The sequence below is a fragment of the Notothenia rossii genome (assembly GCF_949606895.1).
Source record: "Notothenia rossii genome assembly, chromosome: 1".
Classification (NCBI taxonomy): domain Eukaryota; kingdom Metazoa; phylum Chordata; class Actinopteri; order Perciformes; family Nototheniidae; genus Notothenia; species Notothenia rossii.
The window spans coordinates 30,230,016-30,255,950 of NC_136912.1; the positions used below are offsets into that span (position 1 = coordinate 30,230,016).

Consider the following 25,935-nt stretch of genomic DNA (forward strand, 5'->3'; position numbering starts at 1 on the left):
TTTTACCTTTTTAGACAGATTTAGCAAAAAAAACCTCTTCTGGGGCCATTTGGGTGGATTTTTCATATCTCTGGCCCCCCTTGCTCGATTTTGACATGTGACATCTTTTCCTGACCGTTAGAGCCAATATAATCGAATGGAAATCGTCCCATAGACTCTCATGTTACAAAAATCTGGCGTCTTTGCGCATGCAAGCTTTCTGCAGAGCGTAGGAATATCCCTGCTCTGATATCTTGAAACAGAAAAGCAGTTGTATTGCTTATGGATTATCAGAACATTTCAAAGGGGACACAGACACATTGGATTAACCTATGGATTAACTACACCATCGTTTTATCGTTTTAATGCCATTGAAGACCAGTTTTGACCAGACAAAGACCAAGGTAAGCCATGTTAGCGTTGTTGGGTCCGTGGGGCTTAAGAGGTAGTGTATTTTTGCATCTTTACTGTACACAAAAATCAAAACTTGAAAAGGAACTGATAACATCAACTATGCACTGCTAGTATAATGAAAAACACAAAATAGGGCAGCAATGTAAAGACCAGTCAGTTGTGCCTGAAGGTTTTAAACTGAATGTAAAGCAGAGAATGTGCTTTACAGTAAAATGCATTGAATTGTTTTTTTTCTCTTACCAAGGTACTGTAGGTGTAGTACACTTTTATGTATGCATAACTTTAAAACTGAATAAGAATATGAAATAATTTGTCTAAATTGATTTTTCTTTAAGAATGTTACTGAGGCAGTTTGTGATTTTGAAGCTATTTGGTGAAAATATTGCAGTTTTGATACATTTAATAATACTTGAAAATTAGCAACCAAACAAAAAAAGATACACTAACAATATAACCCTATAGAAGCCACAAAGGTACATCATTATTGAAAGATAATTACTATTGGCCTTTTAGCTCTGGTTCGGTCCCTTGCAACCGTGAACAAGTGTTTTGGGTTTGCTGTTCTCAAATAAGCTAGTGGCTAAATTTTTAGGTTTAAAAAAAGCTTTTTTGAAAAAGAAAACAGCTTGTTTAAGGTGGTGAAGGTATGTGGCCCAAAACAAGCTTAAGCTAAACAACGAGCTAAATAAGGCAAACATTTGTATCCCTTTAAAGACGCAGAATTTTGCAATAACTCTCTGTGGGTTTGTAATGAGCGATCCATTTCTGACAACATATATTTTATCCATTGTTAATTAAAAGCATTGATTCATGCAGGTTTGAGAGCACATGAAGGAAGTAATTCCAAACTATTAGTAACTGTATCTGTCCCTGCTGTACAAAAACATTCAGTATAATAGCCATGGGAATTTTTCTGTTCATTTTAAAATGTAAAAACACGAAAGAGTATTTAATTAAACTGCATGATCTTTATTTATGCCAATGCTTCTGATTTATCACTCAATCTCATCCACGTCCACATCAATGGTCTTGGTGCTTTCGATCACCTTTCCATCCACAACTGTCTGCACCACTGTGATGACCTTTGTGACCACTGAGGAAAAAAGAAGATACAAAAATTATGAGCAAATCACATCACATTTCATAAATACAGTTCCAACTTGAATGGCACTGTAATGATGAATATGAATTATATGCATGTGAAAAATTGCTTACCTTGTCTTGAACTGGTTATGGAGAGAAAAAGAGAAAAGAAAAAAATGAGTCTAGAACATATCCACTGTCTATTGTCATGAAATGTTTGATATTTTTTCTCGCCATTTCCCCTGTCCAGTCAGTGTTTCTCCCTCTTTATCGGGCCTCACCTTTCATCCTCCCCATCTAGCAGCCTCCTGTACTCTGCGATTTCCAGCTCTAGCCGGGTCTTGAGGTCCAGCAGCATGTCGTACTCCTGCTTGTTGTTGGCGATGCTGGCGTAGAGTTGGGACAGCTGAGCCTCCAGACCTGTGACCCTGTTCTGGAGGCCTGAAAGCTGTGCGGAGTAGCGTTCCTGGGTCTCTGCTAGGGTGCCTTCCAGAGAGGTTTTCTGTTTTGGTCGGAGGAAGACGTTTTGAGGTTAGTAATCCGGAATCATGCTTATCATGTAAGTGTAACATTTGTGGACTGATGGTAGTTACTGTCTTTATGCTAACTACTTAGCTATCAAACTAACCTGCTTTTGGCTGCATGGATGTACAATTAGGCTTAAATACAGTGTCACTTTGCCTTGCTTCCAATTTTGCCAGTGGCCACATCCTGTATTACAGCAAAAAATCCCCCCTTTCCTAAAACATATTTCCCCCATGAACCATCATTGTAAAAGAGACATCTATAAAGCTATTGAAAGCACACCTTGGCCTTGAAAGTCAATTAAGACTCTTTCTATTATGCATGTTTTATCTATTCATTCTAATAGGTGTGAATAAGCACCATCTTTGGGTCAGGCTGTTATAAAACATTGAATACTGGCTGTACAGACAGTATGAGAGTGCTATCAGTCTCATCCTATAACTCTAGAAAACATGTTTAGTGTTAACATGCATCATGTTGTATCCAGTGGATCACAATCTCAAATGTTAATATATGTTAACATACCATGCTCAAATGGGACTGCAGTTCAATCTGAAGCCTCTGCAGGCAGCTCTTCAGGTCCTTAATCTCTGTGCGGGTTGTCGTCAGAATCTCTGTGTGTGTGATCACGTCCTGCTCCACCACTGCGATCTAGGCATATCAAAGAAACATTTATTGTTTTACCCATCAATTAAAGTAGATCATTGACATACTTTCGAGCTAAATAAGCTAACTCTTCAAAGGCTGCCTTCAAAGTGACTAAATTCTGAACAGTTCTCACCTTGCTCTGGTACCATGTCTCAAGTTCCTTGCGGTTCTTGCCAATCATGGTCTCGTAGTGTTCCCTGATTTCTGACATGACCAGGTTCAAGTCTTGAGAAGGAGAGGCGTCCACGGCCACATTGACCTGGCCGCCCATCTGACTCCTCAGCAGCATCAGCTCCTGTAGGCGACAAAAAACAAAGCCTGAATGAGCTGGTGTAAAAACTTGAATGAATGTATTCAAAGAGCATTTATAGCATTTACACGCTATTGGTTATGTATGTGTGTGTGTGTGTGTGTGTGTGTGTGTGTGTGTGTGTGTGTGTGTGTGTGTGTGTGTGTGTGTGTGTGTGTGTGTGTGTGTGACCCGAACAATAGCTAATACAGGGGTGTCAAACTAAATTTCATCGCGGGCCACACTAGCCTGGTTGCACTCAAAGGGCCGGTGTAACTTTAAGACTATAAATATATCATATATATAAAATAATGTGTTATATTACATGATTGCCTCTGCATTGTATTATTATCGGATAGGGTAATAACTTCATGTTTAACTACGTCTGAAAGCAGAAGTGTAGGGCAAATATTTGCAAGTCTCTTCAGTGCGAATGTCATAAAATGAGATACATTGTGGGATATGTAGTTTATGGGCACGTGCTTCTGTAAAGCGGCATGTAACCGTTTAATATTATATTCTTTGCCAGCTCTTGCAGGCTGCATAAAATGAGGTCGCAGGCCTGATTTGGCCTGCGGGCCTTGAGTTTGACACCCGTGAGCTAATGGAAGGAGTAATACAAGGAAGTGTTCAGAGGGGGAGAGGGGCAGCGCTGGGAAAAAGGAGGCGACACACCTGTTTATAAAAACATGAACCTAACATGGAATCCAAGGTAGAGCTCATGTGTGCAAACTCTGAGGAAATTAGGCTACAATAGATGGCCATAACAAATGGTGACAAGTTTGTTTTATAGAGAATGGCTGTGAAAAGATGAATGATGATGATTTTCAGCTTCAGGTTTTGTGCACACACAAAAAGGATGTTGGCCTGTGTGCAGGAATGTATGAGAAGCTGCCATTAACAAACCTTGGATTGGAGGAAATGTAAAGCTAGTTCCTATACACTCTCACCTCTTCGTGATTCCTCTTGAGCATGATGAGCTCGTCCTTCAGCGCCTCGTACTGACTCTCCAGGTCCATTCTGGCCAGGTTCATCTCATCCAGAACCCTCCTCAGCCCAACGATGTCCGCCTCCACAGCCAGCCTCATGGACAGCTCGTTCTCATACCTTTGGGGGGGAGGGGGGCAGGACAGACAGGTTTCAATAGGTGGTCTAGATGCATGAGTGCATTTAAACTTTCACTTATCCAAGGAGGGGGCACTCACTTCATTTTGAAATCATCAGCAGCCAGTTTTGCGTTGTCAATGTCCAAGACTGTCTTGGAGTTCAGCCTGGAAGCAAAACGAATCTGAGGAGGAGAAAAACAGGGAATCCCGTCAGAAGAAGTACAATCAATCACATGTTTTAAACAGTTTTACAACAGTGCGGCATGGGATCCATACATTCACCAATAAAGGATTTACTCATTCCAACATGGGTACCCATAATACCTGGTTGACTAATTTATCCATTGGTTGATACTAAACTTCAGTTTTTTGGGAAAGGTTTCCTTAAAAAATGTAAGAGATGGAATATAACAGTAAATGTGACAAACAACCTAAATATTAACTTGTACATGAAGTAAATCCGATAAACAACTATGTTGAAAGTATGTGTGCAGCCTGTACACACTTATATTGGCCCATAATGTCAACTTTTTGCTCATCTTTCACACTGCATCTCTTAGTAATTGTCACTGTAACACTGAAACCTGTCTGCAGGATGTGACGAATGTGTAGGAATGAACTAGGTATGATAATAACCAACGTGCTGCTTTCTGATTTTGTAATGTGTAACTTCCTGATAAAATAGCATACTTGGAATGTCATTGATGGGTTTCCTGGTTCCGTAACTCTACTATCCTAACCCCACATGTAGTACCAACCGATCTCTCACACTGAAACATGAGAAGATAACAGAAAACACCCACACATGTTTACTTCCTCTCACCTTGTCCTTCAGGTCTTCGATGATGGCGAAGTAGCTGGTGTAGTCGTGGGAGATGTGAACTTTGTTCTGGCAGAACTCTCTGATCTGCTTGTCCAGTTGCTCGTTCTCCTTCTCCAGTTTGCGCACCTTTTCCAGGTAGCTGGACAGACGGTCGTTCAGGTTCTGCATGGTGGCCTTCTCGTTGGCGCCGACGTGGAGGTCCAGGCCATCAGTCAGGTTGAAGCCCCCGGAGGTAGGGGCATAGCTCTGGCTGGCAGAGGAGACGCGGGTGCCGCGGCCTCCTGCTCCACCGTAGACACTCAAGGTCCTTGAAGATTGGATGTAGGATCTGTTGCTGTAAGACATGGTGGGAGGTCTGGATCTGGCTCTGGGTCTGGATCTGGGTCTGGATCTGGGTCTGGATCTGGAAGGATCACTAGAGATCGTCTGCAGTTGAAAGCATCACCTTGGTCTCCTTGGTTATATAGGGGCCTCCCGCAGGAAAGTGGGAAGGGCCAGTAAGGCGAGTTGAAAGGGAAGAATGTGGCTGACAGGCTATCCCCTACTCTTCTGTGCAATCTATTCATCAACAAGGGTGTGGCGACTGGTGGGTCGGGGTTCTTCCGCCTTTTTCAAGTCAAACCCGTGATTCCACATTTCTTTCTAAAATGAATGAAGCGGCATTCCTTTAATACTTTTTTTTCTGTCTTGAAACTTCATGCAGTTTTTAATTGCAGCCTTCGTTGTCTCTTTACTTGAATGCAGGTTTATAGACATACACACCTTGAACGTTATAAATTGTGTTCCAACTGCTATGTTTAGCTATCTTGTAAAATATTCACTCAGCAGTGACAGAAGTGGCATATACCAGCAACAATTTCCCCTTAGTGAAACTTGGGGCCACAGGTTGAGGGAACGGCAGTACTTAGGCCAAATGTCCAAAATGGTGTTAATTAAGCTAGGATTTTTTCTTTTTGTGTTAAACCTGTATCACAAATATTTATCCAGGCTTGAAAAATACCTAAGTGTGGCAATTGAGTACAACTTTAAAAATGTAAAATATAATATACATTATATATTGAAATGGGCCATTTTGCACAATTTGTATTTCACTTTTGGTATTTTATATATATTTTGATATTCATACTTTTCAACACAGAAAGGCTAATTATCCAGCAAAGGTTAAAAGTAACATATTACATTAAATCAAGAAACTATTTAAGAACTATTTTGATGTATCATTTGATGGTATTTTATACCTCAAATCTACTACATATCAGAAGAAAATGCTTTTTTTCCCTTTAGTACATTTGTAAGCTGCACATTTACCAGCTACAACATTAAAATGATTTATATATATTAATGCAATTTCATATCCTGAAGGGGACTATTCTGCATAAGGAGTATTCTTTTTATTTTAAGACATTTTGATGCAACTGCTGTTGTACTTTGACTTTAGTATCACTTTTAATGACTACTTGCTTGAATATTTAGAATGTGCTTCTTCAACTAATCCAACTATCTGATTCTAGCATTGCATCATAAAGGGTAGACCACTGAGATGAACTACAACATGTAATAGTTTACTTCAGAGAGTTCACCCTCTGCATATCACGCCTGACCGGTAACTGATGAATAAACCTGTTTAAATCTATTGGATAATTAAGCTGCTGGAAACAATCTGTAATTACAACATCCAACTTCCTGGGAAAAAGTCCCTGCTGGTTTCGTTGGGTTAAAACTGTTATCTCAGCTTACACTTGGCAGAAACACATTCTCATGCCAGTAGAAAATTCTCACCTTGCTGTTGTTTTTTTAAAGTTATCTCTCAGTCACCTTTCAGCAGACACACTGATAAGCAGGGCGAGGCCTGAACACTGATGACTGACGGTCCTCCTGTAATGTACGTCAGCCTGCTCCTTTAATCTACCGACGACATGAAACATTGGTTTTACAAGAAACGTTTTAATCCATTGACAGATAGCTGTTTGTGAAATTATTTATGTGGAATGGTGCCTGGTAGAAGTACTCAAGTACAAGTTACTTGATTATTTCCATTTTTATGTTGTTTTAAACTTCTAATCCACCACATTTCAGAGGCAAATATTGTAGTTTGACTCCAATAAATATGTAAGTATAAAATAAGACGCACATTTATCTGCAATAACTTTCAATCAGAGGTGACACACATTATTGTCCTGCCTTTAAAATGTTACATAACCAAAAGTAATAATGTATAAGCATCAAAATATACTCAAAGTAAAAAAGTACAAGTAATCACTATGGACAATGGCCCACTTCAGAATAATATATATTATATTATTGGATGTTAAAGGTGGAGTTCATTCATTTTTTTATATACTGCCAGGGTGGATCAACAAAGTTTTATCCTAAAAATAAAGAGCTTTTTGAACATTAAAGCATGGAGACATGTCACGTTAGAGACACAAAATACAATGATGAAACCTGAAAATAAGCATAATAGGGCCCCTGTAAGTAACATACTGTTGCATTTAGTAGAAGAATAAAAGTATATTTTGATGTTCTTTTGTAGCTTCCTATAATTCTGCTCTTTCCACAATGAAGATTGTTTGGAGAAACTCCAGATGTGTAATGAATCAACGCTGGCTCCGTTCCAATGCATACTGAGGAATCATTTTACGAGGAAGCTTTAGATTTTGCTGCCATGACATGTCAAACTGCAAAACAATCCATCACTTGGGTTGACAAAAGTTCCTTGAGCACCTCAAGCTAAATCTGATTTTATATGAGCAATTTGTTTTTCATGATTATTCTTTTGACTCGTAATTACTTTGAGTTTCTTTTTCCCACGATCATAACGTTCCCCTTTCTCCATTTTAATATTTTCATCCTCTGCAATTTGGAAAGATCTTTTGGTCTCCAAACAACGGAGACAAGTTTGTCGCTCCGCCTGCATCTCTGTCACACACACATCAATACCTTTTGTTGTTAATACAAATCTTTCTTTAAGATAATCAAAAGTTCATAGTACGTTCAATCGATGAGAGGCATTCAAGTATAAAAACACTCCTTTATGTGCTCATGCTTGTGCAAACAGGGTTTAAATGTGCCAACATTGACTTAACATAAAAGTGACATCGACAAACACTATACATATTTAGGACACTAAGTGAAACAGTAGCAGTATAAAAATACGAGGGCGTGTCTGACATAAAATGCACCATAAGTCATCATAATGTGATTTTCTGTTTTTTTCTTTTATGTTGAACCACAGTTGAAACAATTATGAGTTTTTACATTGATAAACTGGAAAATACTGAAATGGCAGTTTCAAAAGAAATTGACCCTGATGTCACATATTGGAAATAATGCAAGCAATTACTTATCTTTTTTTTTTATTCTGACCTGAAGGGCGGGTTTATTATGTGTTTTGTATGATGTGACCAGGCTTACTGTTTGTGTTGATGCTGTTGTAGTTTTAATGTATTGTATGTTCTGTTTTCTATTGCACTGTAATGTCACACTGTCAATCACATCACAAGCTATGTCTTTGCTGTCAATTTATCAAAAAACCTTAACCTCAAAAGTGGAAATACTGGCCATCCTGTGTTAAGAGAGGCAGTTAAAGAACAATATATAAAGACATAAAGTCCAACAAAAGTTAAAACACTCAGACCTATACTGGAGAAACTGGTCTCTCCCCCCCCCCCCTCAGCGCCTCACGCCCACTTCCTTTCACTTCCATAGGGCCTTGGGATCACAGTCACCACGAACAAGAACCTGAACGACCGCTTTGCCCCAACCCTTTTCTTCTCAACCCACCAATCCAGATTCACACACACACACACACACACACACACACACACACACACACACACACACACACACACACACACACACACACACACACACACACACACACACACACACACACACACACACACACACACACACACACACACACACACACACACACACACACACACACACACACACACACACACACACACACACACACACACACACACACACACTCTGCTACTGTTTGCTGTCATGTGTTTGCATACATGTGTGACTATGTGTGCATTGAAGAGCAACATACTTTGTGTCTGTGTGAAAGTGTGCGCCAGCCTTTTCTACGGACAATTAAATATTGTAATTACAGTGGCATTACTGAATCTTAAATAATTGCTTAGCCATAACAGTGTTGTGGTTTGAATCTCATATTTCTCCTTACCCCAAATTTCCGGTACAGCAGCAAGTTAGTAGGTACATGTCTCTAGCAATATTTCAGTTTAAAAATATATCTAGAAAAGTACAAACCACTGTTGTCAGTCATAGGCGATGCATTTGGTACAACTAACAGATCTTGTTATATAAGGACTTTCTTCTTGCAATTATTTTTTGAATTTCTCAGAGAACATTTATATGTGAAATATGTTTTGAATTGCTGAAACACAAAAGGGCTATTTAATTTCAGAGTTTCATCAATACTTTATAATTAATAACTGTACCAATAGGTGCCAAAACAGGACAGAATGTGTTGACTCCTGATGGAGACAATTCAATTAGAAAAGTTGATCTAAAGAAGAATACATAATTGAATTCAAATTAATGAGAGTTTCACTGCATTATATTCCATATATTTTTTTATTAGTTCATAATTTAGTTTTTGGGAGAAGGGGTGGGATTAAATAAGTGTAAACTTCTTACCACCCCTTTTCGGATGTGTAATTAAGTAGATTATTTGTTTATACATTATTTAGAATCAGGAATATGTTTGTATATCAATTTGACACTGCTTAATTTTGTATTGTATAATAATTCTCATGTTACATTTTTTTATTATTGTTTTACACATTCAAATCAAATCAAATCAAAAATCAAACTTCCCCCTGCATCTGAATTTTGTGAATATATATATTTTTTTGCTGGGATGAAGGAACCCTCCGCTGACAATGCGTCACCCCCAATGTTAAATTACACAACCAGCAGTTTTAAGAGTCTCACAACTCCATTGGGTGTGGCATGCTGACTCCTGCTCTGTGCATTCTGATTTCTTTTTTCAGCCACTATACCACTAGATCAGGGATGGGCAATGGCAGCATGGCATGCGGCCCCCACCTCCTCTTTTTGCGGCCCTCAGCATTAAATGCCTTTTTAATAATGTAGGCCTATTTATGCTGTATTTGTTCTTAAATGTCTTTTGCTTTTAATCTGTAAAGCACTTTGAATCGCCACGTGCTGAAAAGTGCTATATAAATACAATTGCCTTGCCTTGCCTCCGATTAATTTATAAACAACGTAATTCATTTTTAATTTTTTTACTTTTAGTACTGATACCGTCCACTAGACTCCTAGTTACGTCGCGAGCTGCGTACATGATTTCAAATACCGGCGCTGAGGAACAGCAGAGCGCGGTTGACAGGTGTCTGTGTTTTGACATTCCCCTTATTGTAGAATAAGGGGAATGTAGAGACAGGCTAAAGTGACAGGTTCAAGTTAGACAACTAATGTCTGGGTTAGTGTTCATGACTTCATGTTTATGTCATCTTAATGGTTAATCTCAATGCACACACATTTTCCGTGCTTTCCAATCGTTTAAAATTGTTTTATTCCACTGTTAAATAACCTGTTCAATACAAAAATGCCATTTGTAAAAATTAAATAACATTTCTGTGAACTGATATTTGTTTAGTGAGCTTATTAGAGGATGTTCCCTGAAAGATTGTAAAATGTTAATGAAGATGTCAGACTTAGTATATTTGTTAATAATTACATACAATACATGGAATTTGTGTGTGTTACAAGTGAATCTGCGGCCCCTGGTGGCCAGTACATCAATTATGTGGCCCCCACCACCATCAAAGTTGCCCATCCCTGCACTAGATGGTGCCCTTTAGCTGTGATTCTTACCTACGCAGATTAGAAGTCTGCATAGGAAGGGTGTGGCTGTGTGACAATCTGTTCCAGTCAACTGAGAGATATGTGAACCCCTGAAGACCTCATTACATTTTACGTTAGATTTATCTGAGTCTGACTTAAGAACTTTATGTGAGCATCATTTTTGATCTCCTTCTCAATATTTGTATTCTCAGAAGTTACAAGGTGGAGACAATACCCAAGAACAAACAACCAAAATAACCAAAAAGCAGCAGTAACAACCTAGTGCAGTACTCATGTGTAATTCTGTTATTTGTACGCCCAGAGTAATAACACTGGACCATTCCTCTTTCAAGTAAGGTGCAGAGAACAGTTCCTAACAAACTCATCCAGAGCTCCTCGCATCAGGTGACAACCTCTCAAATGGCAACATTTTGTTTTCAAACCATAATATTAGGCAGATCTTCATCTGAACATTTCTGGAGTATTGTGATATAGCAAACAAAGCAACTCCTATTATGAGTCTATGTCTACGCTCATAACTGGAATCCAACCCCAAAACAAAGTTATTTGGATTAAAAGCTATGTGTATCTCAAACACTTTTTTGGTCTCACATTGCACTGATGCCCAAATACATAATATTTTAGGGCAAGACCGCATAGTGCCACATATAATGTTACATTTTCGGCATAATGAAAAGCACATAGGATCATATTTGCATCGAATAGCTGGGGTCACATGCAGTCTTTTGAATAACCTTGAAATTGTGTCTCATAAGATGTGTTATCATTTTTTATCTAATTACTACGGCGGCCCTGAAGTGCAAGTCAAAACAGCATTTTACAAAACGCTTCGGCATTTCAGGAAACACCACAGCATTTCACAAAACGAGACAGCATTTCAGAAAACACTACTGTGGTGCTTTGTCAAATGCTGTGGTGTTTCCTGAAATGCTGTTTTGACTTGCACTTCAGGGCCACCTTAAATTACTTATGATATAACATATTTTCTTAATGTGACACTTTAGCGAAAGCAACCATTTGCACTTAAAGTAAACAGACTAAGCTTCCTTATAATAAATCTTTATTAATTGACTATTGGAATGATCCAAGGTGGGTCTATTGACCCAACAGGCTTTTTTTTAGCGGGGCCACAGTGGAAGAAAAAAAGAGTCTATATGCACAGATAATAATTCAATGTGTAAGTGAATGTTTAACTTAGTGTGCAGAAACAGGTCCCGTATTGTATTGAGAGGAGAAACACACCTCTCAGAACATTGCAGCGTGGATGTCAATGATTCGGTCCAGGACCTTAGTAAGAAATGTTGCATGCTGGGATGTGATTGCGCAGTGCGTTCTGAACCGCTGAGCAGGATTTGATAATGCCTGAGAAAGAGAGGGGTGTGGTACATGGAGACCAGGCTCTAAGGGGTGTGTTGCTCCATTACAGGCTCACATCTGTGATTCATACTTTCTCAATCTGCACCGAGCTGCGGCTGCTGTTTGTGCACTGTGAAAAGTGTCTTTGTATGCAGGTCAGCACCTTTAAAAAATAATCAGATAAGACTCTCTCTGAGTTATTAAGCAAGAAAGAACTGATTAGCTTTGCTTAATATAGAGTTGAAACAAATCACTTCCAACTAAGAGCCATATAACTTTGTAACTGATTCACAGAAAAGGTGTATTCGGCCAGTAAAATACACAAGGTGACACTGCTAAGGGACATTTAACAGAATGTGGTGCAATGCATGCTTTTCTGTGGTTAACAAATTCAGTCATTACAAAAAATTACCATGGAATGTAACTCATGCTAAATGTAAAGTTAGGAAACCTTAGCAAGTTATAGGAGAACATGTAAAGGAAATGTTTGTGCAAAATAGAAATTAGTGCAATGATTTCTAAGAAAATAAATAGTAAAACAACAAAAAACAACAACAAATAGCAATTTGTGCAAAAGACATACTACAACCACCATTTTTAACAACATTTTTAAGTATTGTAAAATTAGAGATGGCCTTATTCTTGATGTTCAGAGGAGTGGAGGGCTACGATGAAAAACCCTGCTCTGCTAATGGCCAACAGGGGGCGATTCCACTGGAAGAAGAGGTCTGATTGTATAGAAGTCTATGAGAAAATTACCTCCTATTTGATTGTTACCTTAATAAACATGTTCTTAATTTCCTTTATGGTTTCTATTGCAATTTCAGTATGAGTCTTCTACAGAATAATGTTAATTTTGTAAATGATATTATATAATAAAGCAGTGTATCCTTTATGGTGTGCTACCTTTATACAGTTACCACCACATTGACCAGTTTGGGCGTGTCTTACAATTTGGATTCTTTTAAGTTTGTTTTCAGCTCATGTTAATTGTAAAATGTCCTTGTTCATCGATAAATTGTACTTACCTACATGCTATCGAGTTGCTTTTGGTAAAATACAAAGTGTTGCTTTGAAGTAAAATGTCAACTAGTAAATTGGTCATGCAAAGGCTCTTATACAAACCACAGTGACAACCCTAAACGTAGTAAAACAAGAGAACAAAGGTTGTTGGATGTGCCATGACATGATATGATGTGCCAAGTTTTTTTTTTTTTTAAAGGAAGAGACAATTTTGTGAATAACATGGGAAGGCATGCCAACTCCCACGCCCACTGCAGGAAGGCGCGGGCGCTGTATTCGTCTGCGCTCAGGTGCAGGAATCCAAACCATCCGGGCCTCAAGACAATACACCAGTTGTAACACATACACACTGACAGCCTCACAGTTGCTACATGTATGCTGCAAACAAATAGTGGATTTCGGTAATGCTGTTTTTAGGTTATACAGTATGTCAAGGTAAAATGCAGAGCAGGGGACTTCCCTTTATGTCTTCTTGAGTCTAGACTCCCCTTTTTTTATTGTATAGTCACTGTGTTCTTACAGTTGACAGAAGGAAACTCAACCACAGCATAAATTAAGTATCAAACTGTTTTTGCCAGAGGTAACCTCCCTGTTTTAGTTCATTGTGACTCTACTTACTACAATAAAAGGCGATTTTGACCAGGATATTTATATATTATATTATAAGTCAAATAACTCATTATTTTTGAAAATGTTCTATCCTTAAAAACAGTAGAGTCCCCACATATTATATAATCATCATACACATCACCAAATAATTAACAATCTGCACTATACATCGGAATTTAAATGTAATGTCAGATTTTTTATCGTGGACATCTTATCTTCAGTTTTACACTCATGCATCAGTTAGCAGTAGCATTCAAAGGGGGAGTAGTTGGAATAGTATTGTATGAGTCACAGTTTATTACTTGCTATGCATGAATAACTCCCAAAAAGGACACATGTGGAGACATTTTACGACTTAGATTAATAAATTAGAAGGAAAGCCTAGGATTCAACTCAATAATCAGTGATTAAATATAAGATTATGTCTGTTTATTTTGAGCTTTAATTTTCCTGCAGGCTTGTAAGCACCCTCTGTTTTGTGTAAATATTCATCACAGACTTCGTACTCAATCCTGCTGAGCTTGATACCAAAAAATACTTAATCCGGGCTGAGAGCTCAAATTAGGTGCTGTAAAAATACAGACTTTACACGTCACACAATCATTCAACATTGTAATTACAGAATAACTGAAAATGGTGCTTGAATGAAAATACATAAAAAACACAAAGTGGCACTGTTTCATGTAAGATTGTAGAGTGAAGTTGAGTCAACCATTTGCATGAATCAAGCGGTTGCTTTTAGTGAAAACACCCATCAAGCCCATAGAACTCATCATTTATCTTCCTCCTAAACTGTACACAGAGACAACCAAACCAGCAAAAGCCCGTCCCTTCCCGTTTCTCACAACTTAGCCAATGATTAACTGTGATGAATTAATGTACATGGCATGGACACTTGTAACAGTGGACGACAGTTACAAGTGGGTTTCACCTGTAAACATTGCACAAGCCTCCAGAGACTTTGCCCCTTCCCCCACCCATGAGACAGCTAGCAGCCCCACCCAGGTTTTAATGTATTTTTCCCCTTATCTAGTTCTCAACATGGGTCTTAGTTTGGAGTCGATTTTCTCTGATGTTTTCATTACGTGGGTGCTGACAGGCCCACTGAGATTATGCATAACAGCCATTAAGGTCTGCACAAATATACTTGCCTTGACTTGTTTTTGATTCCAATGAAGGCAAGATCACCCAGGGACACACATATTGAACATTTTGGGCCTCGACCCATGCTATATTTTTAGTCTGTTTCAACTCCCCCATTCCATAAAAATCCTTCTGTTAAATGATTAAAGAGCAACTTCCAGGTTAAAGACACCTGTGAATAAATGTGTAGGAAAATTATGAATACAATAGATTTTCAAAAAAACATACAGAAATATACACTACAGTGAAATCTGGCGTCGTTTTTGTAAGAAATGTTCACTTCCGCATAAAAAAGCCTCGGCACGTGACCTCCCGCGTGTGACGTAACATGGGGGAAACAAGGGGGAGAGCGGCCGGTGTAACGTATTAATAAACATGGATCCCAATAATAGTTTCGACACAGAAGACACAGAAGAAGTTGAACATGAATATTCGAATGCATATGACGGACCACAACCTTATAATTATGAGCCTGCTAGGCGTCCAAGAGACCAGGAGTAGCCAAGGATTAGAAGAAATAACGGCCATCGGAGAGAAATTGAGCTGTGGTGTGAGGAGAACCAGTGGAGAACTGGGCAGCTATCTTGGTGAGTGACCCGCGTTAGCTACAGAATGTTAGCTAACGTCACATCACAACATTGTGAAGTTAGCTATCATATATCAGGCTATAACTAAAGTAGCATTGATAATATAGTAACGTTACTGGCAGGACTGTTGATACTGATCCATAACAGAAACTAATGCGCAAGTATCAGCCGTATCTCGCGTTACCTAATGCAACTCCACACTACGGTGCTGTGTACCGGAGGGGAGACGCGAGATACGGCTGATACTTGACGATCTGGCGGAGAAAGGTTGTGGAGCCTCCGTTGATATGCCGTTGTAAATGGCTTGATGGAAAGCAGGTGTGTAGTCGGGGAGGGTGCACAGCTGATTGCAGCAGGTGAGTGGAGGTTGAGCCGGGAGTCATGAGTGACAGCCACCACGCACACACAAACAACACAGGCAGAGGGAAACAAACAAACACAAAGGAAACGGCTGGAGAAGTACAGCCACCACAGCGTTACCTAATGCAACTCCACACTACTTCTTACGGTGCCGTGTACCGGAGGGGAGAGAGAGAGAGAGAGCAGCGAAGGGGAGGGGGGGGGGGGAGAGAGATGTAATACGGTTTCCCGATAAAGCTGTGGAGAGTATGTGCTGCAGGGAGGTGGATGCACAACGCACCGAGGAACGAACGCTAGCTCCGGTCCTTTTCCCGTGAGGGAAACTGTGGACTTGATGTCCTGACAGGCTGGTATTTGTGCAACCTGCACAAACACAATACTAAACCATGATTACAAATGGTGAAATACAATGTAAAACTACCGAAAAATACCAGCTCACTAAAACACAACCGCTCAACTCAATGCAACTACTAACTATACCCGCGGTCAGAGAGCGGAGATGTCTCCCCTGTGTGATGTAATATGACGCGTTTGACGTATGACCTTAAAAAAAAGCCGTTTTTAAGAGAAGAGCTCAAAATGGCTCCTTTCCCTCTGAATTCCTGCCCTTATGTTTCGTAAAACATATCAACTCCTACATTCACTTTTTTAATTGTAATTTTCAAGCAAGTTTAAGCATAAATGTAGAAAAAAAAATCCTGCAAGATGCTCTTTAAATTCATGTTATAAAAGTTATTTCCCAAGTTCAGAATTCTTCAAGATGTTTAGAACTAGAGACCACCCAGCTAGAAATTGTTGGTTCTAAAAACATTCTGAGAATGTTACATTCATTGTTCTATTAATGTTTTCAGCGGGAAGTTTTCTTTTGGTTCCCAGAACGTTCTTCTGAAAGGTAGGATAACATTCTCTAAAGACTTTCTTAAAATATTTGGTGATAACATTGTTAGAACATTATGCCTTCCTATTCTTAAAACGTTTTCAGCGGGAAGTTTTTGTTCGGTTCTCAGAATGTTCTTCTGAAAGGTAGGATAACGTTCTCTAAAAACATTCTTAAAATGATTGGTGATAACCTTCTTAAGATGTGTTTGATAACATTGTTAGAACATTATGCCCTACTGTTCTTAAAATGTTTTCAGCTGCAAGTTAGATTTGTTTATTTTGCCAGAATGTTATTATTTTAGAGAAGGATAACATGCTTTATGTTTAAAACATTATGCAAATGTTCTGTGGTAACAATTTACTAAACTATTTTTACATTACTGACCACTGTGGTCATTAGGATGATTTTGATAATTTACTTAACTATTGGAATTTGACTATTAACACATGTAAAAGGATGAATCGGAATCAGCTGGTGAAAGTAACATTTGTTTATTAGAAAATGGGAGCTGGGAGTGGAGGTTGGTTATGGCAGCAGTGGGAAACAGTTGTTCCAGGATGGGTGGAGAGGCCTGGCTGGTCTTGGAAGTGGAAGGCCTTGGATTCTTCCTGGGAGAGACATAAAAATGAGTGAGAGGCAAAAGCAGGCAAAGTTGTCAAAGAATATGCTGGTAAAAAGCTAGAGCGGCACGCAACAAACCGTTCATGGCAACAATCCAGCAGGGAATGAGTGAAGGCTGCAGGCCTTTCATAGTGTGGCTGATGAGCAGGTTGCAGGTGTGGTTGATTGGAGATTGCTCCCAGCCGTGTAGAGCAGACCAGCAGTCAGAGGCCCTGTCTCAGGTCGACTATTTTCATTTCCTCGCTCCTCGGTCCTCGGTCTCACCGGAAGTTGATTTGTCTGCGCCATCTTGAGTACCGTCCCATGGCTCTTATTTCTGCCGGAGGACCGAGGATTGAGGAGCGAGTAGCGAGAATGGAGGAGTGATAATCGAGGAACCACCGGTCCATCCTCCGATGAAATCCTCAGATACTCGCCCCGCCCCCTTACTGTGTATCGCTCACTGATTGGACGATGCAGTGCATGCACTGATCTCATGCTTCTTGTTCTTGACATGAGAGCAGTACCCCAGCGGAGTGAAGAAAATAAGTGAAACTCACGAGAGTCACTCCTCAGTTTAAACTGTGTTTTGTTTCAATTCATGTATCATTTAGTTACAAATATGTGATATACCTGAACAACAAAGTGGTCAAAAATCATTTTATTCATTTATTGGAAACATTTTCATGATCGCTTTTTTCGTTTTATATTTTCATTTACTGTCATTTCCACTCAGTCAGTCATTAAGTGCTATTATAATGTTAATATGCTACATATCCACACAAACAAACAAAGTGTGCAATCCAATGAATGTTAATCTAACTGGGTTTTGATAGATAATATATATCTTTTTCTTCTCTCAATTATTTTATTTCTATTGTGCACTCTAATCAATATTAATCAAACTATTGTTCATTTATACATTTTAAGAATGGCGTTTATCTTTTTTGAGAATGAGTTCTTATTTGATTTTATTTATTGGGGTCTACAACAGATGATACAAATGTTTGTGTCAGTAAATGTGTGGCAGGGGTGTTTGTGAAAATAACGGGGACAGAGCTGCTGTCAGACGAACAGCTGTGCGGCGTCATCACAAACGGACGTCGCTTCACGTGACGCTCCGGAGGAAAGGACGTCCCATTGCTCTTAAAACTCATTTCCCTGCTTCTCTTGGTTTCCTTGCGTCCCTCCATGCTTCCCTGGAGGGAGGGACTAAACACAGGGAAACGACGCAAGTGAGGGAAGCAAGGATTTAATTTAACCGACCTGAGACGGGGCCAGAGAGAGTGAGTGAATATTGGCATGCATAAATTCGTTTTTATACGTCCTATTCATTGTCTCAATTCGCTCATACATCTTAAGAAAGTTATCACCAAAAATGTTAAGAATGTTTTTAGAGAACGTTATCCTACCTTTCAGAAGAACATTCTGGGAACCAAACTAAAACGTCTTGCTGAAAACGTTTTAAGAACAGTAGGGCATAATGTTCTAACAATGTTATCAAAACATCTTAAGAAGGCTATCAAAAACATCTTAAGAAGGTTATCACCAAACATTTCAAAAATGTTTTTAAAGAACTTTATCCTACCTTTCAGGGAACCAAAATAAAACGTCCTGCTGAAAACATTCGTAGAACAACGAATGGTAACAAACATTTCTAGCTGGGAACTCACACATGCCACTGCAAACATGCAATGTCTGTTTACAGCTTATCATGAATTACATGCATGTTTGTTTTTTTCAAAAGGAAAATATGGTGACATCAGATTTTTTTAAAACATCCTTTTCAAACAAATGCAACAAGTTTGTTTTTTAAAGTGCTCTAGAAATAAATCTGACGTTGACCATGACCGTGGCCATATTTGCCATAACAGGAACGTTTTATAAAAAAGAATAAGATCCTGAAAACATTTTCAGAATGCTTCTTGGAGAATGTTCTTCATTTGTTATCATGTAACATTCAGGGAACGTTTTATAAAGAACATCTTTAATGTGTTACCCCAACAACGTCCAAAACACATCCTTAGAATGTTGGAGGCAAAACGTTCCACCTTTGTTAACATATCACATTAAAGGAACGTTTTATAAAACACTTTCTGTCATCTCAGGCCCCAATAACATCCTGAAAACATTTGCAGAATGAAGCTTGGAGAATATTCTTCATTTGTTATCATGTACGTAACATTGAGGGAACATTTTATACAACCCTTTCTGTCATCTCAGGCCTCAATAACATCCTGAAAACATTTTCAGAATGTTGCTTGGAAAATGTTCTTCATTTGTTGTCATGTAACATTAAAGGAACATTTTATAAAACCCTTTCTGTCATCTCAGGACTCAATAACATCCTGAAAACATTTTCAGAATGTTGCTTGGAGAATATTCTTCATTTTTTATCATATAACATTGAGGGAACGTTTTTATAAAGAACAGCTTTAATGTGTTACCCAACAACGTCCAAAACACATCCTTAGAATGTTGCAGGCAAAACGTTCCACCTTTGTTAACATATCACATTAAAGGAATGTTTTATAAAAAAACTTTCTGTCATCTCAGTCCTCAATAACATCCTCAAACATCCTCTGAATGTTGCAGTTAAAACGTTATGTCTTAGTTAACCTTAAACCTTATAGGAACATTATTTGAAAAAATAAACATCCTAAAAAGGTTCTTTGAACATCAGATTAAAACGTTTCTTTAAAACCTTATTAGAACCAATAGGTAACATTAGCCAAAGCATTTGAGAACGTTCCCTGCTAGCTGGGCACCTTGCTTATGATCCAATTGTGTTGACATAATCTGTGAGGGACACACATACAGTAAGTAAGCAAAATGTTGTGGTTGGTCCTGCTATACCATTGGTGCCTCCAGGAGCATTTTTTGCCATGATGGCACACACAGGCTGAAAAGGGGAAAACCTGACCAACCACAGTCATGGATATTTGAGAAAATAATTAGTAGAGTAAGATGTTGCAGTAAACACTTTGAGTTGTGTGGATCACTAAAGGTATAGTTAGACATTTTGGGAAACTTACCTATAAGCGATTTGATTACCGTTAAATTATAAAGTTGACATTTATCTCGCAAGGAAGCTAGAGTAAGTAACTGGTTAGCTTAGCTTAGAATAAGGGCACAGTCACACATGGACGATTGCAGGCCAAGGCGATATTTGCCCAAAAAATAACCAAGTTTTTCAAAAGGTAAATCGAAAAAGGTAAAGGTACAAAAGGTAAAAGTTTTTCGCTCCATCCCTTGGCTCCAGCCTTACAGTATATTGGGAGACTCTTGACCAACCCTTACAATCTACAGCAAAAAAGTCAAAAAACATTGTTTAACAGATCCCACAGCCAATCGCGAGCAGAAGAAAGTAAGCGTGCTAATTTAGATACTCCCGTTTTTCATGTAACCCTCGCAGCAAAGGTTTAAAGCTACGTTTATAGCGAGTCTCCCCTTCATATTTAAGGTACTGAAATAAAATCGAAATGTTGTATTTGCCAAATTTTACAACTGTTCTTTCAAAATGTAGGCTACAGCTAAAGGAACCTGTCGCCTGCAGTAGACCTATAGTTATCCGAGCTATTATGTACTCACATATTCAGAGAGGTTACTGATTATCATTTTAACAAAGGGATAGTTTGTGTTGTTTGAGGTGGGGTTGTATGAATCATCCACAGTCTGTTTATTTTTAGAGTAGACAACATTTGGCAAGCCTTTAGTTTGGAGAAACAGGAGTACCAGCAGGGAAGCTGCGCTACAGTATGTGCTCCCTCGGACAGAGCAGAAGCTAAATATACCTCAAACAATTAAATATCACTTTAAGTGTACTCTTTATTTAGAATATTTTCACCACTTTACGTTGCCATGAGACACCCCTCCTGACTGTATGGTTACAATGACAATGGATAAGTACTTACAGTACAAGTACAAACAAACTAACGCTTTAAAGTAGAGTAAGTGGAGGTTGAGAACATGCGCTTGCGGTTTACATGTAAATGTTCAGGCAAAAACCTCAAAGTTTTCCACAAGTATCTGTGATCAAGAGCCCCATTTGTTTGGTAAATGATGTAATGCAGTTGAGTATACACAGCATGATTCACTTCTTCCCCTCACTGAGAGGTGACCCCCATGCGCCTCCCTAACCTCCCCCCAGCTGACACCAGATGTTACATTACAAGAGCATGGATGTTGGCCAGAGCCCAACTCTGAGATAAGCAGTAACCACACACACACACACACACACACACACACACACACACACACACACACACACACACACACACACACACACACACACACACACACACACACACACACACACACACACACACACACACACACACACACACACACACACACACACACACACACACACACACAGGATACAGGACAGAGGGGGGGATGTTGTGTGTTATTTGGTGAACAATGGGTTCTCTCAAATTCCCTTAGATGGGTTTGACTGAAAACATGGAAAACAACTCTGCATGGTTTGTGGTTCAAGGCTGCCAAGTTTCAATAAGGAATGACCTCCTATCTTTTATGCTACTCAAAGAGTAACTGCCTAATGCATAAAGCTGAATGCATAATGCATTTGCAAACAAGTACTTCATGAAATCAGTTTGGAAGTAGATTATAATGAAAGGTTCACAAATTGACTGTGAAATAAAAATGTTTCATCTGGACTAACTCGACTGTAACTTATCGTCAAGGGCAACACTTAATGTTGACTCATGGCGGGACGCTTAACAAACCGCACAACTTTACTGTTTATTTTAGGATACAAATGACTGGTAAGATCGAGAGTAGAAGTATTTATGAAAGCAAACTAAAATCATCCATACAGATGGAGACAGAAACAATTAGACAGATCCCGACTGACCCCCACGGACCCTCACACACAGAAGAAGAAAAACACACATTCCATACCAGTTTCCTCACAGGGAGGGAAAGAAACCTAACCCTGGTCTTCAGAGGAAAACAAATGGAGATTCTGCCAAGACCGTGGCTGAACAGTGAAGGAAAACTCCCTCCCACCCTCTCCACCTCCCTCCTACAGTACCTTCTCCACCTCCTTCTCTTCCTCCCAGCCGGGCCCGCCCCAGGTCCAGCTCTATATCAAGGGCCTGCCTCCCTCCATCACACTCCACAGTCCTGCTTCCGTCTACAGCTGTATAACGGTCCTCTCTCCTCGAGTTCTCTCTTCACCAGCAGATCAGCCATCATGTTCCACAGCCATAGCACCATGGGCGGGCCTCAGATGATCAGGCAGAGCCGCAGCTACACATCAAGCAGCGCTCCCCGCAAGGCTCACAGTGTGTCGGGGATGAACTTTAGAAGCGGGCCACGCATCTCCTCTACCAACATGCGCACCGTTTCCTCCGGGTATGGAGGTGGCATGGGGGGCGGCATGGGGAGTGGCATGGGGGGCGGCATGGGCTTCGGCAGCGGTGGGTACGGCAGCGGTGGGTTCGACCTGAACAGCGCCCTGGACCAGAGCTCTGTGCACCTGAACGAGAAGGCCACCATGCAGAACCTGAACGACCGTCTGGCCAGCTACCTGGACAAGGTCCGCTCTCTGGAGGCGGCCAACTCCAAGCTGGAGGTGCAGATCAAAGAGTACTACGAGAAGAAGGGACCCGCAGCAGAGAGGGACCACAGCAACTACTGGGCCATCATCAATGACCTGAAGGACAAGGTATGTGCCAGCCTCGAGCCCTAAACACCAGACAAGTCAAATGTTTGCTTTGCTGTTAATGATTATCAAGGTGGGAATGTAAAAAGGTTAGTTAGGCTAGTCTGCATGATTCCTTATGCTCCTGAATACTTGGTCTTTTGATGGACAGTTAATGATTGTGTATGATTTGTAAAAGCTCAAAATGTGGAATAATGTGCATGGGAATATGACTGTGTTGTAACCATGGGACTTAGAAGGTTGATGCTGCATGGGACATTACCTCATATATTATTGTGTAATTCAGAACAAACCTGCACAATGAAGTGTTCAAATTGTACTTTTGCCATGTGACCAACTACTATTTCCTGTTCTGCATCCCTTTAGATTGCAGCTGCCACAATCGACAATGCAAGCATCCTGCTCCAGATTGACAACTCCAAACTGGCTGCTGATGACTTCCAAACTAAGTAAGCAGGACATTCTCAAACATCGGTGGAACTGTTTACATTGTGTTAATGTCAAACAAGATGCTGATCTCATATCGGTGTTCTTTTTTAGATTCGATCATGAGCAGATGATGCGCCAATCAGTTGAGGCTGACATCGCCAACCTGCGCCGCCTGCTGGACCAGACCACCCTGACCAAGTCTGACCTGGAGATGCAGATCGAAGGCCTGCAGGATGAGCTGGCTTTCCTTAAGAAGAACCATGCAGAGGTGACTGTTGCTTCAGTAAAAATCGTTACTTGCTCTGATAACAGAAGCATGCTTCCTCACATCTGTAGAGCTGTTTAAAATACTGCCTCAACATCTTGACTTCACCCCTGGTTCTTTAGGAGCTGGCAGCAATGCACTCTCAGCTTACCGGCACAATCAACGTGGAGGTGGATGCCGCACCCCAGCAAGACCTCAACAGAGTCCTGGATGAGATCCGCAGCCAGTACGAAGGCATCACTGACAAACACCGTCGTGACCAGGAGGCCTGGTTTAATGATAAGGTGAGAAGACTTTTCCATAAACAATCATATCCCACACGTTGCAAATGACTGGGTTTACGCCCTCAACACTCTAACCTGTAATTAAACAAAATCTCCTGGGAGAGTAAGACGAGCATCACCAAGGCTTCTTCTTCTTCTTCTTCTCAACTGTGTTTTGTACTTTTCTCTAGTCTACAACGTTGTCCAAGGAAGTGGCCGTCAGCACAGAGACACTCCAAACGACCAAGACAGAGATCAACGACCTGCGGCGCACAATGCAGGGCCTGGAGATCGAGCTGCAGTCTCAGCTCAGCATGGTGAGGAAAAAAAGAAAACCCTGAACTCAAAACATCTGTTCTGATCTTGCCTTATATGAGCAAAATTCCTGGATCGTTGTCTTGTCAAAGGGAATAGAGAAACAGTTACAGAGGTTCAAAGAGCAAAAGGGAGGGTAAAAGAGGGAGGCTTTTTCTGAAGAATGAAGGGAGGGAAAGAAAGATAAGAGTGTTAGGAGCTGTGGAGAAGGGAGTGAAGGGCGCCTGCTGAGGAAAACATTTCACAGTCATCCGCTCAAATTCTGAGAGACATAAAAGGGCTTTAAAAAGTCTGAAGGAATGCAGAACTGGATGACCCAAAAAAGAAACACTCCCATGGATTATCTGTGCCAAGCTGGAGTAAATCATGAACACTCCCTGCAAGACAGCCTACTACTGCAGTTAAAACACACAAGCATGCAAAACCCACAAGCACCTAACCCTATATGCCTTCCATCACAGAAAAGGGAATACAAATACAGATAAGCTTTAGTGTCTGTCTGACATATGTAATCCAGGGCGGGGTTTGTGTTCACAGACTATAGCTTTTAAATATCCCAAAGATACACTAAAGTAAACTGTTACAAATATGAATCAATCTATGAGTCACATTTAATGTACTTGTATTGAGCTCCTTTTCCCCTCTCCTAATAGAAAGGGGCTCTGGAGCACACGTTGGCCGAGACAGACGGTCGCTACAGCGCCATGCTCTCCGGCTACCAGAACACAATCAACATGCTTGAAAACGAACTAGGCAACGTGCGCCAGAGCATCGACACGCAGGGCCAGGATTACAGAATGCTGCTGGACATCAAGACCAGGCTGGAGCAGGAGATCGCAACCTACAGGAGCCTGCTGGACACAGAGGATTCCAGGTACATGAAATGACACAGGAGCACGGACTTGTAAGAGCATTTAGGCCAAAATGTAATGATTTACGCAGAAAATAATGCCCACTTTACTCATTTTCTTTTTTTTCTTCCCTCTCATTCTAGACCAATGGCTACAGGTAAGAGACATCTCTGTTAGGACTACATTACAGAACAACTATACAGTCAGCGTGAAGCAATGCCATCATGACCTTTTTCCTTTTTTTTCACAGGGGGCTCAAAATCCACAGTCACAACCACCACTGTGCGCAGTTCCAGCTAGGAGGTCCAACTGGCAGGACAAGCTGTTCCCAGACACACAGACACAGCAATACACACACATTCCTGCTAATAAAAGCTGTTACATGAGATGAGTGAAACTGTACTGAAAAGAAACTGAGATATGATACAAATTGAAGCTACTGTTAAAGTTTGCAACTTTTGCCATTTAGAATTGTGTGTGTTTGTGTGTGACATGTCTGAAAAATAAATTTGCTGGTGAATACAAGTTGTGTTGTTTGGTGACTTTACTGGGCTTTTAGAAAAATGTACATCTTTTACAATAACAGCACTCTGTTTATGCAGTGGTCATGGTAACTGGATTCACATTCTGGGAAGTGGGATGTGGATTTACGGAAATCTGTGTTACGTAACGGGGTTGTCAGGAAAGGGTGAACAATGGTTAACAGCTCCAGTGTGGAAAGCATTAGGGCTTAGAGAAAAAAACGCTCGGAGTGAGGCGAGTCGACCAGAACTCAAACAAAGCCCGACAACTTGAAGAAAAGTGCAAGTTAGTTGACCAGATAAAACGTA

The 25,935-nt window shown here is 40.2% G+C and overlaps 2 protein-coding genes across 2 annotated transcripts; one reads left to right on the forward strand and one right to left on the reverse strand.

Moving 5' to 3' along the window:
• Positions 1 to 1,341: 1,341 nt before the first annotated feature.
• On the reverse strand, positions 1,342 to 22,485 carry LOC307016828 (keratin, type I cytoskeletal 50 kDa-like). Its single transcript, XM_079646151.1, has 9 exons — positions 22,350 to 22,485; positions 4,868 to 5,338; positions 4,144 to 4,226; positions 3,889 to 4,045; positions 2,783 to 2,944; positions 2,527 to 2,652; positions 1,758 to 1,978; positions 1,609 to 1,619; positions 1,342 to 1,486 (listed from the first exon to the last, which is right to left on the reverse strand). Exons 2-9 carry the CDS (start codon positions 5,210 to 5,212, stop codon positions 1,389 to 1,391), a joined length of 1,203 nt encoding a protein of 400 aa, XP_079502277.1. The 5' UTR covers positions 5,213 to 5,338; positions 22,350 to 22,485; the 3' UTR covers positions 1,342 to 1,388.
• LOC307016808 (keratin, type I cytoskeletal 19-like) lies at positions 22,257 to 25,630 on the forward strand. Its single transcript, XM_079646138.1, has 8 exons — positions 22,257 to 22,985; positions 23,349 to 23,431; positions 23,523 to 23,679; positions 23,799 to 23,960; positions 24,131 to 24,256; positions 24,908 to 25,128; positions 25,249 to 25,262; positions 25,356 to 25,630. Exons 1-8 carry the CDS (start codon positions 22,272 to 22,274, stop codon positions 25,403 to 25,405), a joined length of 1,527 nt encoding a protein of 508 aa, XP_079502264.1. The 5' UTR covers positions 22,257 to 22,271; the 3' UTR covers positions 25,406 to 25,630.
• Positions 25,631 to 25,935: the final 305 nt, after the last annotated feature.

Coding starts and splice junctions, on each gene's coding strand:
- LOC307016828 (XM_079646151.1), bottom strand. CDS start 5,212: ATGTCTTACAGCAACAGATCCTACATCCAATCTTCAAGGACCTTGAGT. Junction 4,227..4,867: donor TCGAAGACCTGAAGGACAAG/GTGAGAGGAAGT, acceptor TCTCCTCCTCAG/ATTCGTTTTGCTTCCAGGCT. Junction 1,979..2,526: donor TGCAGTCCCATTTGAGCATG/GTATGTTAACAT, acceptor CGACCAAAACAG/AAAACCTCTCTGGAAGGCAC.
- LOC307016808 (XM_079646138.1), top strand. CDS start 22,272: ATGGAGATTCTGCCAAGACCGTGGCTGAACAGTGAAGGAAAACTCCCT. Junction 22,986..23,348: donor TCAATGACCTGAAGGACAAG/GTATGTGCCAGC, acceptor GCATCCCTTTAG/ATTGCAGCTGCCACAATCGA. Junction 23,961..24,130: donor AGGCCTGGTTTAATGATAAG/GTGAGAAGACTT, acceptor ACTTTTCTCTAG/TCTACAACGTTGTCCAAGGA.